The sequence below is a fragment of the Amia ocellicauda genome, chromosome 5 (assembly GCF_036373705.1).
Source record: "Amia ocellicauda isolate fAmiCal2 chromosome 5, fAmiCal2.hap1, whole genome shotgun sequence".
Lineage (NCBI taxonomy): Eukaryota > Metazoa > Chordata > Actinopteri > Amiiformes > Amiidae > Amia > Amia ocellicauda.
This window is the reverse complement of record NC_089854.1, coordinates 1,305,001-1,320,517: the sequence shown is the minus strand read 5'-3', so window position 1 is coordinate 1,320,517 and position 15,517 is coordinate 1,305,001. Positions and strand designations below refer to the sequence as shown.

Genomic DNA, 15,517 nt, shown 5'->3' with positions numbered 1-15,517 from the left:
CAGCGACTCTCCTGCAAACTGCGCTTGAGCAATGCTTTAAAAAGAAATAACGCCCAGCTCTGGTTACAAACGTGTGCCTGTGCTGATGGATGGGAAATAATCCCCAGACACTCGGCGAGAGTGAGTAAGAGGCACACATTGCAGTTCAACAGCCATGAAACCCATTTTAGAAGAAATAAAGCGAAACAAGCAGTCCTCTCATTATTGATTTTATTGTTACAGAATAATAAACATGTTTGTAAAATAAAAGTACGATTGATTTTATAGCTGAATGGTGTACACAGTACTTTTCCTAAACAGCTTAGTTATTCCAAGACTGTTCATGCTTGAAAAACAATACAATATATATAAAAAATGATTATGTACAAACCCTCCCTTTTCCCCCCGACACACACACACATTCACACACACACACAATTCTCTATACATGACTTATTTGTTCAAGTACAAATATCTCTACATGCAAAAGCCCTTCAGGTTGAATTCAAAGACAAGACTACCAGTAATGTGTGACAAACACCGATTACCTACGGTTGTTTGCTCTGTGATGATGATTATAAACATCCGTCTGTCCCACACAGACTTTAAAAAGTACGAACAATCAAAACAAAACAAAAAGATCCATTCTGATTCGGACCGGGGGCAGACTGACACTGTTCCAGCTCCAGTGCATCGCAGTATCCCAGGTCATGGTGTGAGAACAGCAGATCAAAGCACAATCTCTCCGTTTTATTGCTTGACTTTGCAAAAACAAAACAAAAACACAAAAATACACTTCTGCATGGTGCTGGGGGAATAAAACCTACACACACTTTGTCCATCAGGCAAAAACAACAACAAAGATTTAAACTGCCAGCGCTTTGTGAGCTCAGTCTCAGGACCACCGCGGCCCCCCGGAGTACGAGAGACCCCCGCAGACTGCCGCCCTGGACTGGCTGCACCCAGGCGCCAGGGAGGACCTCACTAACCCGTCTGCTGTGTCTGCGTCTGATCGGAGCTCTCAGCAGGTGTTGTGCAGGCGGGTGGGAAGCACTGGGGGAACATTTCCAGCAAACAGAAAATGTTCTCTTGCTTTTGAAGCAACCCCACCCCCCCCCTCACTCGCACTGGGCAGGAACAGCACGGATCTCGTGTTGCTGTTTTTCCATTTCCCCACCTCCCTCAAAGAAAACCCCCACCCCAACCCACTCAGTTGTTCAGTGTTGCGTTTTGAAAACAAAAACTAAAACACTTATGCTACCAAGGCAAACGCAACATCTCCCATTCCCAGAATTATACATTTATATACATAATACAAAAAAATATACTAAAAGTAAACAAATTACATGGTACAAAGATGCACTACATCTACAGCTGCTACCCATTTTCAGCAAAGCCATTGGCCAGACTCCGGTCACAGGTACCGGCTCAGTCACACAAAGACCCAGAGATGGTCAGCAACGCTGCGGGACGGCAGAGAAAGAACCAGAACCTCCAAGAGCTTCTAGAACAGCGTCTCAAGAGTTCCTCCTGCTAACCCAGCAACATCACCGCACCGGCACCGGACAGCATCGCCCAGAAACAAGACTAACAGATCAACGCTACTTTGGCAAAACAAATTAAACAAACGCTATGTTTTAATAGGGCATCGCCTTACAGCATAATAAATACAAATCAAACAAGTAAACCTATGGGCATTCTAGAGTAAAATAATAAAATACATGTCTAATTTTCCATAACCCCCTCATAAAACATCAAACAACAAGGACAAAATAAATGCTGGTAAAGTGTGGGGCAAGAGCTCGGTGAGCGGAGGGAGAGCAGGGGCCGGGCAGGGGTGGACTGTCAGCCCCGTGTTGAATAGAAGATTGATGGGGTTAAAATAATACAAATGAAGGAGGCAAGGACTGATGTCTGAGACCCAGGTCAGCGCCAGTCTCGGAGTGGTCCACACTACTGGAGGTCAAGGGGTCCGAGACTGGCGCCGAGCTCAGCGAGGCGGAGACAGGTGCCCAGGGGCACACGAGGGGCCGCAACTTAAAACAATAATGAAGAGGGAAATAAAACGTACGACGTGGGCCTGGAGAAGGAATTTAGTTTCTCTTTCTGGATGTCTGAAGTTGCCAAACAGACCCTGCCCGGGACGGACCATCCACATCACACCGGCTCCACACCAGTCCCTGCGCCTCCCTCTCCCCCCACCCACACTCGCACACCCGATGACCCCCAAAGGTCACTGAAGGTCTCTGTGTCCCCCACCCCCAGCAGCCCCCCTGTCTCCTCCCCTCACCCAACTGGACTGAATATTCTGTGAATCGATATTTTAAAACTGATGAGCATGGAATTAACACTGGAGACTTCAAGAGCTTCACATCATTTCATATCCCACATGAGAGCTCCGATCGCTTAAATTAATGAGAACGTGTGCTAAAAAAGCAGCCCACCCTGCAGGGGCGTGTCCTGGCACAGCACTGTATGGGGGGGGGGGGCTGGTGTTGTGCGCTTCTCCACCTGTGGGGCCGAAGAGGCCTTAGATGCCTTCTGCTGCCGTGATGGGCGTTTTGTTGGGGGGTCAAAGGTCAACAGCAGGGCGGTAGTGATGTGGGTCGTGGGGCGGAAGTCCTTTAACAGGGGGTGGAAGTCAGTCGGGCAGGAAGGGGTGGGCCCCCCAACACACACACACAGACTCACAATCAGAGTCCAGCTCTAAGACACGCGGATGATCTGAGCCTCCTCTCCGGCCTGGGCCTGCTGCTGCTGCTGCTGCTGCTGGGCCTGCGGGACAGAGCCGGGGAGACGGGTTAGTGCGGCTCCGCCCGAGCAGCCTGGGTCAGCATGCTCCGGTCTCGGATGTCTGTCTGTCTGTCTGTCTGTCTGTCCGTCTCTTGCCTCATGCATGTAATCTAACCTAGCAGTCCAGGTCACAGAGGACGATCTCGGCTGATTCCGAGTTATAAATAATAAACTGCATGGCACTGAGTATTCATGCTCAAGGGAATGGGGCCCCCCAACCCCCCTGCTTGGCTGTAACAGGACAGCGTTCGTCCCCAGGGCAGTGCAGCAAGACCAAACACAGCAGCAAGCAGACGAGAGGCCAAGCGGCGGGAACGCAACGCACACAAACGACAGAGCAGAGAGACCCCCAGACAGGACGACAAGAGCACGTGGACGCAGGTGCTATAACTCCCATGACGCACTGGGGCACACCACTCTGTCTGACCTCCTCACTCCCCCCTAAATCCCCTACAGACACCCTGCAAGAAGCACTTTGGAATGGAAGGCGCTATATAAACATTATTAACAATCACTACTACTTCACCGGATCAGGGTGTGAAGTCTGGCTCTCTCTCCGTCTGACAACTCACAGCTTTTTGTCATTTGCGTGGTTTTGTTTCGCCGTTCGGTTTTACAGCTCTTACACGACTGACTGTTATTCTTATCCTTAGGTGTTAATTCAGCTCCATTCCATCTCACTCACATTTGTCCCTCCCCCTCCCCCCCCAAATAAAAAGAAAGTTCAGTCATACTGTACCTTCAGTACAATTCCTCCTATCCTACCCATGCATCTGTTAAATGAACACAGAGTTAGGAAAGGAGTGAACAGGAAGTGCACAGCAACAACACGCACACAAGAGAGAGAGAGAGAGAGAGAGAGAGAGAGAGAGAGAGGGAGGAAAAAAATAAAAGAAGCCCACTAGTGCCAAATGAAACAGAAGACAGACGCACTGCCGTTAATACAGCGCACACACAAGCCACACAGCAAGACACAGACTGCCCACACGGTGCATTAACCACTTCACTGCCAGCGGCCTGCGTCACAAACCCCGTGGACCTTAAACGCCGGGGAGGCACCGTGATACGCTATGAGCCTTCAAGAACACAGCAGCACAGGGAACACACAGACACAAGCGAGACGCACTGGGAACAAAGTGTTTCATTGAGTTTTTCTTGGCACTATGTCCCTTTGACCCTTGACCCCTGGCACTCAGCCAGACCGGCAGTGAAATGGTTTATCTGTCCTTCTGGTCAGTTCTGATTGTTGTGAATCACAGCCTGGGACGCTCAGAGCGCCTGTGGACCTGGACAACACAGAACGTTCCTCCTCCTTCTCTCTCTTTCTTTTTCTCTCTCTCTCTCCCTCCCTCTCACAGAGCTGGTGGCGGGGGGGGTGGAAGGCCGCACTGCTCGGCTGCCCAGGCCCTCACCTGCAGGGCCATCTCCTCCTTCTCCTTGGGGGAGAAGAACCGGCCGCCATCTCCCCTCTTCCGCTGCATGGCGTGGCGGTGCCGGGACTCGTGGAGGTATTTCTGCTGGGGGGAAGGGAGAGAGACGTGCATATGAATGAATAAATGCTTGATGACCTCACAGTGACCTCACAGCCCCCCGGACCGCCCAGCCGGCCGAGGGCGATGCAAAGGTTAGACAACAGTGCCGACCGGTGCTCCAGTCGGCACTGCCATCTAACCTTCGCATCGCCCTCGGCCGGCCATCGTCGCCGGCCACCAGCAGCCACAATCCCCCCCAAACACCGGCGGACCCCGGCCCTCCGACACCCACCCTCCGCTCCTTGGGGATCTTGCCCTCAGCCTCCAGCTTAGCGCGTGCTTGGCGCCTCTTCAGGATGCGGTGGTACTGCTTGGCGTTGACGTACAGCGGCTCCTCCTCCAGCATCTCGGCGCCGGGCAGGGGGATGCGCTGCATGGTGGGCACCGAGCCGCCACCGGGCACCATCTGACGGAGAGACGGACATCGTTTCCGGTTAATTGCGGTGCCTAAACTCCACCACCCCTGTGAGATGAGCCAGTAGAGCATCCTCTTGCCCCTCAGGGTCACGCGGTCCTGTACTCACCATGACCATGCCGCCAGCATTCACCATGTTGCCGGACACGGGCAGGGTGACGGTCACGGTGCCCTGGCCGCTGTTGGTGGTGCTGGTGTTGGCGCCGGTCTGGACGATCTGAGCACCCGCCAGGCTGGCAGCCGGGATGGTGATCATGCCTGGGGGGGCAAGAGGAGCAGGTCACACAGAGCCACACGCAGAGCCCACACGTGTGAGTGCGTGTGGTGCAGTGCCACTGGGGCAGCCGTGCGGGGGGGGGGGGGCGTACCTTGCTGCAGGATGGTGCCGTCGGCGTTCACCGGCTGGTACACGATGGTCTGTCCCTCAGCAGTCTGAGCCACCTGCTGTCCCTGAACAGTGATCTGCTGCTGCCCCTGGGGGTAAAGCGCAGCCCGGGGGGGGCAGGGGGAGGCGGTTAGATAGATCAACAGACAGGAGACTGATCGACAACACCAGGAGGGTCCGGGGTCGGGGCTGAGAAGGGCGGCATCTCACCTGAGTCTGCCCGGCCGTGACGGCGGTCTGCGGCTGCTGGATGATAATCTGCTGGGTCTGGCCCTGCGCCCCCTGCACCTGCACCGCCTGCCCTCCCTGGATCTGGATCTGCCCGGGCTGGACCAGCTGGATCTGCGAGACAAAACGCCAGCGTCACTTCTCAGGACATCGGACTCGTATTCTTTCAAAACGATGGCTCGGGGACGACAGCTTGGGCCTCCGGGGACCCTGGTGGTCGGGCTCCTCACCTGCTGCAGCCCCTGCGCTCCGGACACCGGCACCTGCATTAGGGTCTGCCCCTGGCTGCCAGGCACCGCCTGCACCATGATGGGCTGCCCAGAGGAGGTGATGAGCTGCCCGCCGCTCACCTGGACCATCAGCGGCTGCCCCTGCACCTGGGGAGGGACGGGGGAGGGAAGAGGTTAGGGTCGGCTCAGCACCACACCGCCACGCAGCCGCAGAACAGCACAGCACAGTGGGGGGGGTGAGTTCGGTTTGCAATCAAGCATCCACGCCACACAGGAACACAGAGCCGGTGAGAGACGACATGAGACACTCGGCACTGCAGCACAGACACTCAAACACACAAACACGGGCACGGGCACGGGCTGTGGAACGTGGGGCCCCTGGCATGCCAGTGCAGATGAGATGAGAGTGGCGCTCGGTGACGCCAGCGCAGACAGCGAGGGGACAGAGCGTGAACTGCTGACGCCAGCAACACACAGGGCTGCATGCAGGCCACCCACCTCGGACATCAACATGCAGCATGAGACCCCTCACACACAACTTGCTGTGTGTATCACTCACGTACTAACGAGAGGTGGGCCGTCAGCTCAGGTGACACAGAGGCTGGAAAATATTTTCAGTCGATGTACCCTGACAGTTCTGCAGAGCCGGGTTTTAGTATGAACGTAAAACCATAAAAATAAACCAACAACAGCACGAATCCACAGACACAACGCAGACCGTGGAGACAGCCCGGAGGGAGCAGACACAGAGCAGGCAGGGCGGCAGGCAGGCAGGGCGGCGGACACACAGCCGGAGGTCACACCACTACCTGGAGAGTCTGGACCTGCTGGGCGGAGGCCGAAGCCACCTGCGGCTCGGTCTGCAGCTGCACTGTGGTCACCGTGCCCTGCGACCGAGACAACCCGTTATCACCTGCCACGCCCCCAGCACGGGCACATCGTGCACACACGCCTGCAGTCACTGAGAGTTAAGCTCACTCACACAGGGTCACACACTCACATTCACATTCACATTCACATTCACTCACACACACACACACCAACCTCACACCACCTTACACAGTGTCACGTACACAAAGATCCTCCACACAGATGGCTGAAAAAAGCCAGTCTTTGATAATAATCATATGATAATTATATTGCAGAAAAGTTGCGTATTACCTGTTGCTGGATCTGTCCTGTGGCTGTCTGCACCACGATCTGCTCTCCGCTGCTGTTACTGGCGGTGGTGTACTGCTCCATACTCAGGTCCTGGTCTGGCTTCACTTCTCGTTAAAAATGGCTTGGTTCTGTGAGTGTGGAGACAGAACCGGTCAACACACGAGTCCCACAACTCGACACACAGCCAAGGGCACTGAGGAACACACACACACTTATTTGTTTGTTTAATTCAATCAATGACTTCAGACCAGCACAAGGAGTGAAACTGAGGAGAGACAGATGTTAAATATGATATATTATATACACACACATTTAAATATATAAAGCCCCTCATCCATACACAGCTGTATGCATCTATAGGTCATTAATAATTTTAATTTGCATGTGCAAAACCCTTCAGAAATTCTGCCTATGCATGCACTGCAAATGCAAGTTGCTGTACTGTTGTAATGTACGGCACGGTTGTGTAGCAATAGGACTAAAAAAATTCAATACAACTAAATATGCATCATCGCTTTACTTTTGTGACATCCCCATATAAACTCCATTACTTGTCCTATAAATACAGAAGCACGCTTGTGCGCACGCATACAGTTCACACGGGCACCGTGGCGGACACATGCATATCTTGATGTTGATTGTCAGACTAATGTTGAAAGCAGCAGAAACACCCGAGACAATGGCACACCAGCGCTGGCGGGAAAGCCTGCCCTGACACGGACAGACCACGGCGGCGCTGTGGAGCTCGGCAGTGCATGTGATCCGGTGTCTTTGTCTGACAATGGCGGGGGGGAGAGGAGCAGGCCGCACACAACTCCGAGTTCACTGCGGACAGCAGCTCACAACACCGCGGTCTCTTCTCACTGGTCCGCGGCAGGTGTGGCTTGTGCTTGAACTTCACATCTGCCCGTCGCTGGCGGGAGAATGGCCTGTACGGCACGCCAGCGGGGTCAGACAGCCGCCGGGACGCCGCGGGTCATGGCCCCGGTAAAAGCCTCGACCCCTGCCTGTCCCGCACACAATTACTGTCCGGTCACGACGTTTCTCCCCGGGAATAAACCCCAGCGCTCTGACCGGTCGGCTTAGTTTTTAAAATCATAGCGATTTCGTGAACTTGGCAAAGTTCATAAGAAACGGGCGCCATTTTCTCCCCAGCCCAGAGAGGGCAGGCAAGCGGGAAACAATCACAAGACCCCTTGATTTACAACTGTACGTGAAAACGCACAACAGTATCAAATAAAGCCCCAATGCGTGTCAACAGGACACAGTAATGTCAGTTAACGTGCACGGCTGGTTTTCCCGTTTCAAATGTCAAATGCATATTTGTACAATGGCTTGAATACAGACCGTGCCTCCGATACTGACTGTACTGCCTTCGCGGATCATTTTAATTCCCACGCACGCAACCCCCCACACAATGTGATTCGACACTTACACCTGTCATCACAATGAACTTGATAACCCTGTGCACCCTGCCTCCAACGCCTGTACGTGTGCATCTTATTATATACACACGTGTAATAATACTCATTATAATGCAATGGTTGGTGTGTTAGTGAGCTGCTGTGCGTCTCATTTCCTACAGTTTGTACAGCAGCGGGTGGAAAAGAGCAGCAACAGCACCGCTCACACCTGCGGGACAAAGCGACCCAGAGCCCCGAACAGCCCCATCACACAGGGCGCAGGTGCGCAGACGCAGAATGAATTCCGCCTGAACCAGGTGCCGAGGCGCCGCCGCACAGCAACACTACAGTGCCACCAAAGGCGGAGGAGCAGGGCCCGTGTCCGCACGCCTAGTGCCATTTCTGTCTGTCTGTGTTTGAGGATGAGTGTTGCCATCTCACACTCACACACACACGTGTACCGCTAACAGAGTGAACACGACCCGCCGGGACAGCCGGGCGAAATAAACCGCCGAGGGGAGACGGGCCTCTCAGTCAGAGCCAGACCCCGAGCCCCAGCCGCGGCGGCCCCGGCCCCCTCCGTGCCTCCTAGCCGGGTCTGTACCCCCTCGCCCGGCTGTGCCTCTGTGCGTGCCGGCGCTGTTTTAATTCCTGTCTGTGCTGGTGTTAGTAATTTGGTTGGTCACTGACACACCAATCCCCGGCTGCCATCCCCTGGAAGCCGCGCTCCCTCTCACCGTCTCTCCGCCGCCCCGGTTCCCCTCTGATTGGCTCCAGTACCGATGCCCAGAACCCAATCACTGAGCGCACGGCGTGGGGACAAAATGGCGCAGCGCGGTCGGCTCCGACAAATAGGACGAGCGGCCTCCCCTCCCCCGCGTCTTCCCCGCCGCCCTGGCTCCGCCCCGGCCGGGCCCGCCACTGCGCAGGCGCGGTGCCGTCCTCCTGCACGTCACGGCAGAGGTTGACAGAGAAGGCGCCTCTCAGGCAGATAGCAATTGTAGGAAAAAGTGGCCTATCAGCACTAACTGAGTTGTGTTCGCAGCGAGTTTGTCTGCTCCACACGCCACTAGTGTCCACGGCAAACACGCGTGTTTTCATTACATATGGGCTGTCTAACGTGGTCAAACACACGCAATCGCAGGCGTGTTTACATGGGCCGCGTTCGCGACTCTTCTCCGCCGCTAGATTGCAGACGGGAGTCTGCGTGTGACGTCACGGTCTGCGCAGACGCAGTGTGGACAGCTCTGGCTCTGGAGCTGCAGACTCAGCAGAACAAACATGGAGGCGCTGCTGAGAGAAGTCAGTCCTGATCACAGAAGTTCATGCGATCACAGTTCCCCTTAATACTTTACAGTGTAATCAGAAAATGGGCCATTTAATCAGTTCATATCAGATTCAGTAGCTTTACGATCGTTAATATTTTTTAATTAATAGAAATCTTTATTCCTACTCATTGTTGGGACACTTAAGGGTTAAATACTCACATACTGATCAAATTAATTACAACAGATTTTGTTTGTGTACAATATTATATATACACTGGTTTCGAATCTACATTAAACCTGTGCATTCAGAGAAATACACATGTGCAATATTTTGTATGTATTATTATGGATTTCCTTGCCAGGTGTGCAACTTACAAATTCACATAATACGTGGAAATTAAGTTATAATGTATACGTACACCACTACACATGCATATTATTTTATTGTTGAACTGTCAATCTTTAAAATATATTATTTCTGTTGTACCATATCTAGCATGAAATGAATAAGATCCTTCATGACTCGAGGGTGATTCACACTGACTGGGTGGCGCTGCTGCAGGGTCTCAGTCTGTGATTGACACGTCTCTGTCACTCAGCGCTCCTTTGTTGTTTTGAAGCCGCGGCTGCACCTGCGCAGTACCTCCTGAGAAGCTGCGCGGCTGTGCAGACTTTGCAGCCTGTGGATGCGACGCATTGTGACGTGTTTCCGGCTGAGTTCATGCAGACGGGTAACCTGGACAGTTTCGTCGCAGAGTCTGCGAAAAGTCTGCGCAGACTCGGCAAAGTATGCGTGTCGTGAACGCAGCCATGGTCACGCATCCGCTCACATCCGGCTGGGAGGCGCCTCGTGTTGACCGAGTGGGACTCCGCCCCCTTCCAGGACAGATGACGAGCGCAGGGGAAAGCAATCACTCACCGCACAGGACGCGCGTCGATGGGATCGCAAAGGCTGTGCTAATCGAGCGAGGTTGCGGATGGAAACGTGAGTCGTCCAGTTTCCCTGTGAAATAAAGACGACACGTTATTCTTCAGGTTCTGGAGAGGCAGACGTTTGCGAGTCGGGTAACAAGGCGCTCAGGTTTGTGTTTGAAGTCCATCATGCTGTTCTAATGACCCTTAACATGCACTTGTGTTTACAGTTCACACAAGTGGTCCGTGTGGGATAACGACCCTCACCTGTCCCCAGGGCGCTGCTGTGTCAGGGACTGAGTCTTATGGAAAGGCGGACGTATTGTGTGTCTGCAGTATTGCCGTCTACACCACAGAGCAGACAGTAACAGGCAGACATTACCTCTGTCATCCGTGTGTTGTTTTCTTCCATTTGGCTGACAACTTTATTCAAGGTTGTTGCACTCAAAAGTGCGGTTACATACACTGAACATGTATATACAACACAATGCACTACGTAATACTCTTTTAAATGTTCTTATTTATTGTTATGATTATTATTTGTAAAGTTAAAACGGTAAAAGCAAACGTGCAATCCAGTCCCAAGGCAGAATGAGGCAATGTGCGAAACACGATGCGGCGCCCTCAGTCAGTGGCCCTCAGTCGGGGCCCTGGGTCTGGACACCCTCTCACTGTTCTTATTCCTGTTTCCAGCAGAAGATCTGTGCTGAAGGGGGTTTGTGTGGCTGCTGTGTAAGAGACCCCAGCGGTAGCAGCTGCAGGATGTTCTCCAGGCTGCTCAGTGCCGTGGCGCTGCCCCTCGGTGCCATCTCACTGCAGAGGGTCGTGGTCCTGCCCGTCCCCCCTGGCAGCCGGGCAGCCGGGTGGTGGAAGGGAGGTTTGTCCGGAGGGAGCCGCGCCCGCGAGGAGAGCGAGCCGCACCCGGGGCCACGGAGGAGGAGCAGCGACCCAGTGTTGGACGACCCCGAGGCGTGCAGAGACCCAGAGGCGGAGGTGCAGAGACTGGTCAGGTGAGAGGAGGCGCTGCGGGACAGGTCCACTCGGAGGGGGTGAGGGACAGGGACAGTAAGAGACTGATAGAGACGGGGAGGGACGGGGATGGCTTGATGGATGTCTGGTAATGCTAAGACGAGATGTTTCGATGCCCGTCTCCCCCAGTGAGGAGAGCAGGAAGCAGAAGGTGATCAAGCTGCAGAGGATGGCCAGACGGATGAGCCCCCCATGCCCCCCAGAGAGAACCCTGACCTGGGACGCCATGGAGCAGATGAGGTGAGGAGGGGGCGTTGGTAGTCAGGGGCGTCAGACTCCAGTCCTGGGGGGCCACAGTGTCTGCTGGGTTTTGTTCCAACAGGAGCTCCCAAATACATAGTCAATATACCGTAAAACTTCAATTAACCGCACTCAGCGTTTATTCCAAATAACTGAAAGAAGCCATGGTGTCATTTGAATACCAGCGATTGTACTAAACATTCATACATAAAAAGACATTGTGGACTCATGCAGGGTAAGATGAGCCTGGAAACACTGCTTCATTGTAGAAGTAGGCTAATAGGCCGAGCTTTTTTTTTTTTTGTATTATTACTATTTTTTAATAATTTGTTTTCCAAAGATTCAAACAAATCACATTCAATGTGGTGAACTATACACTGGACTGAAAACAAGACACCGGTAATTGTGTTAGCAGTCTGTGAGTCGACATACTGTGAACTCTGCTAAATACACACAAAGCACTTCAACAAAACTGGAAATACGCTTTAAACATAACCAACAACACTATACTTCACTAATCCATTGTTTATGTTGCAGGTGACAGTTCAATCACTGCAATTAACAGCAATACAAATATACAGCTATATATGTGTGTGTATGTATGTATGTGTATATATATATATATATATATATATATATATATATATATATATATAGTTAAAGTGAGAAATACATTAATAAATAAAGGGTCACTGTAAGTCATGACAGTTATTCTGAGTGATCACCTTTATCCTATGGGAGTGTCTCTTCCAGGATGACAATGCCCATCCACAGGGCACGAGGGTCACTGAATGGTGTGATGAGGATGACAATGATGTGACTCATATGCTATGGCCTTCTCAGTCACCAGAACTCAACCCAATTGAACACCTATGGGAGATTCTGGATCGACATATTAGACAGCGCTGTCCACCACCATCATCAAAACCCCAAATGAGGGAATATCTTTTGGACGAATGGTGCTCATCCCTCCAGTTGAGTCCAGAGACTCTAGAATCTGTGCCAAGAGCACTTCTGGGGCTCGTGGTGCCCAACACCTCACTGAGACACTTTATGTGGGTTTTTCCATTAATTTGTCGCCCGTCTGTATGTATGTATAATTGTTTTCTGTTCCTGCCAAGCTGACCACTAACCCAGGTGTGTCCCACCCCTCAGGTTCCTGCGGCAGGAGTCCCCAGAGGAGTGGACGGTGCCCCGGCTAGCAGAGGGCTTCTCCGTGACCCCCGAGGTAGTGCGGCGCGTCCTGAGGAGCCGCTTCACACCCCCGGTGTCCCGCCGGCAGAAGCAGGACGCTCGGGCCCTGGGTAGGACGGGTGGGGCAGCAACTATGCCGGGTCGGCTGGGCGTTGGCTCCGCACAGACGCCGCTGCCCCCCGGGACGCAGCCCACCTTGTCCTCGGGGGAGTCGGCGGGACAGCAGGTGTTGGGTGTTCTTGCTCAGGTGGGCACCCTGTCTCCCCACAGCGCTGCCCCTCACAACCCCTTGGGGTTCGGGGATCCCCCCCCCACCCAGCATCCCAGAGGAACCCTTCCACCTGAGTGGTCTGGAGACGGACGGGACTTCCGTGCCGGGGAGGAGGACAGGGCACGCATGTGGGTCAGCGAGGTGCTGACAGAGGAGGAGCTACAGCATCTGGCTGCAGCGCTGGGGGGCGAAGGGACGCCCCCCCCGCCTGTGGTCCAGGAGGGCAGAGAGTTCTACGACAGCGAGGGGAACTTCCTGTACAGGATATGACATCACCTGCGAGCTCCGCCCAGTGGGCCAGGAGGACAGAGCGCTACTGAACTCAGATGCACCCGGTCAGAGACACGGGTATGAGGTGGACAGACGCAGCGCAGCAGTCGGTCTGTTGTGCGTGTTGTGTACTGAAGCCTGCTATGCATGCGTCACAGGCCCCCCTACCTGCTGCGAGGCACTGCTGGGGTCTCTTAACCCGATGCTACAGTCGTGTGTCACAAGAGCAACAAGTACAAGCTTGAGTCTGACTGCGCAGTCGGACTGATATCTAGTCCAGGGCTTCCCTGCTGGGCTGCTCCAGATCGAGTTCTCGATCACTGAATCCAGGGGTTTCCTGCCCTGCTGGTATTCGTTGCAACCCATCTCTCAATTACTTCATTGAACTAATTTCCTCAATCAGAGCCTTTTACTTATTTTAAACAGTTGGGGTTTTAAGTTAAGTATATAATTGTATATAAACTCATATATTACACAATTTAAAGTCTACTCTAAGCACCTTCAATTAAGGTTCAATTAAGTACCCGAGAGCTCGGTTGGAACAAAAACAAGCAGGGCAGGGGCTGCTGTAGGGGCAACTGAAATTATGAATTGTACCTAATTACCTACTCTAATTGACACTTGCGATTGTTTAACTTACAGGCGGTGGGAGAATGCAGCTTCCACCCGTTTCAATTAGTGATTAGACTGGGAATCACACGGCTGCTGTGGTGGGAGTGGGGGGGGGATGAGTAAGAGAAACACAACACGGAGAATTACATTGGATTTTATTCATCAAGTTCATAGAGAAAAACCAAAATCAGACCCTGCTTTGTAAAGGGGAAATAAAAGTACCAGAACGGTCATGATTTGTAAAGCATTCATTTTTTCTTCCTCAAATACACAGAAAATAAACTCGGCCCACAGTACAAACTTAGAGCAGTCGCTGTGCAGCGACCGGACCCTATATACAGCTCTGAACGCCCAGAACCATGAGGGACAGAGGAAAACACACACACACACAAAAAAACACATTACAAATCCTTGGGCTGCCGCTTCATCACCCCATTCATCAAGAAATTAAAACCAGAAGAGAGAACCCCCGCAATCTGCTCCTGCTTGCAGAACAGTGGACGGGCCTGGACTGGACACAGTGCTTCAGTGCCAGGGCCCGGCTCCTGCAGGCAAACTGATTAACGGCTGCGAGAACCGATCGACGCCCAGGGCATGGCCTCGGCTCTGACCAGTGACACAGGCAGGGGAGGCAACGCTGGGAAGAACACAGACAAATAAACCAAACAACGGTGAGCTCTTTCTATCCGTGTCAAAGACGGACTGGTGGAGGCGGCGCCTGGAGCACTGCACACACAGCGCTGCTTCAAATCTGGAGACTCGGGTTCTCATTCCACTCTGAGCTCTTAATTGGTTAAGTGGACTGATTAAAAGTACCCCCACTGTGCTCTCTCCAGCACCGGGTGTGAAGAGTGTCGCAGCAGTGTCTCCATAGCATGTAAGTCTGGACAAGAGCGGCCTGTAAGTCGAGGAGATGGGAGTTGAGTCAGCTCGTTAATTAATTAGCAAGCAAATGAAAACATACACGAGATCAGCGGTGGTGAAGGTGGGCGGCAGCAGGGGCCTCCTTCCATCGCAGGCACTTAGCTGCAGAAATTGCCAGAGCAACATCCCTCCTTCATTCACTCGTCCATGGTGAACTCCCCCACCCCTCCTCCTGTGGAAGTCAACTTAGAAATGCCTGCCATATTAAAATGAGCGCACACGCAGTCCCGTCCTCCACAGCGCATTCCTCGCAGCCTACCCCACCCCCTCAGTCTTTCGCGTCACGGACATTCGATCGGTCTCGGGCGATTCCCCCGGGTGCTATTGGGGGGGGGCTGGCCTTGGGCTCTGATCTACAAAGGCTGAGGCTTCAAGCAGCTTCATGAATTTGTCTGGTTCACCAAGTACAATTTCCACTGGGTGTCATTTATAAGGTCACAGCCCTACCCCACCGTGCCAGAGAGGTGTGTGATGGGATGATCAGAGCCAAACTCAGGGCAGAAGAAAACCCATCTGAACAGATCCAACTCAACCAGATGTGCAGCAGCAAGAGGCATCGAACACCCCCCCCTCTCAAGCAGAGCAAAAAGAATGAAAAAAAACTTCTTGTATTTATACACACACACGTATATATATAAAATCACATGACCCCACTCCAGAACACATCATGA

At 52.9% G+C, this 15,517-nt stretch overlaps 3 protein-coding genes across 16 annotated transcripts in view; 1 reads left to right on the top strand and 2 right to left on the bottom strand.

Moving 5' to 3' along the window:
* Positions 1–196: 196 nt before the first annotated feature.
* Positions 197–9,005, bottom strand: nfyal (nuclear transcription factor Y, alpha, like). Of its 13 annotated transcripts, none has more exons than XM_066703116.1 (10): positions 8,864–9,005; positions 6,724–6,851; positions 6,369–6,449; positions 5,563–5,709; positions 5,315–5,446; positions 5,088–5,184; positions 4,829–4,977; positions 4,537–4,710; positions 4,185–4,289; positions 197–2,754 (listed from the first exon to the last, which is right to left on the bottom strand). In XM_066703116.1, exons 2-10 carry the CDS (start codon positions 6,802–6,804, stop codon positions 2,686–2,688), a joined length of 1,035 nt encoding a protein of 344 aa, XP_066559213.1. In that variant the 5' UTR covers positions 6,805–6,851; positions 8,864–9,005; the 3' UTR covers positions 197–2,685. The 13 variants fall into 13 exon arrangements, with proteins under 13 accessions (XP_066559213.1, XP_066559204.1, XP_066559210.1 ...); XM_066703107.1 differs by having other exon boundaries at positions 5,088–5,193; positions 8,864–9,003; XM_066703113.1 differs by having other exon boundaries at positions 4,185–4,286; positions 5,088–5,193; positions 8,864–9,003.
* Positions 9,006–10,154: 1,149 nt separating this feature from the next.
* On the top strand, positions 10,155–14,155 carry ngrn (neugrin, neurite outgrowth associated). Of its 2 annotated transcripts, none has more exons than XM_066703121.1 (4): positions 10,155–10,475; positions 11,000–11,316; positions 11,465–11,575; positions 12,731–14,155. In XM_066703121.1, exons 2-4 carry the CDS (start codon positions 11,069–11,071, stop codon positions 13,308–13,310), a joined length of 939 nt encoding a protein of 312 aa, XP_066559218.1. In that variant the 5' UTR covers positions 10,155–10,475; positions 11,000–11,068; the 3' UTR covers positions 13,311–14,155. The 2 variants fall into 2 exon arrangements, with proteins under 2 accessions (XP_066559218.1, XP_066559219.1); XM_066703122.1 differs by having other exon boundaries at positions 10,156–10,475; positions 11,003–11,316.
* Positions 14,061–15,517, bottom strand: part of LOC136749136 (sortilin) — a 14,579-nt gene continuing 13,122 nt past the window's right edge. The window contains exon 20 of the mRNA XM_066703106.1: positions 14,061–15,517. This exon is cut by the window's right edge and continues 1,796 nt beyond it. The gene's annotated coding sequence lies outside the window, so the exon portion shown is untranslated.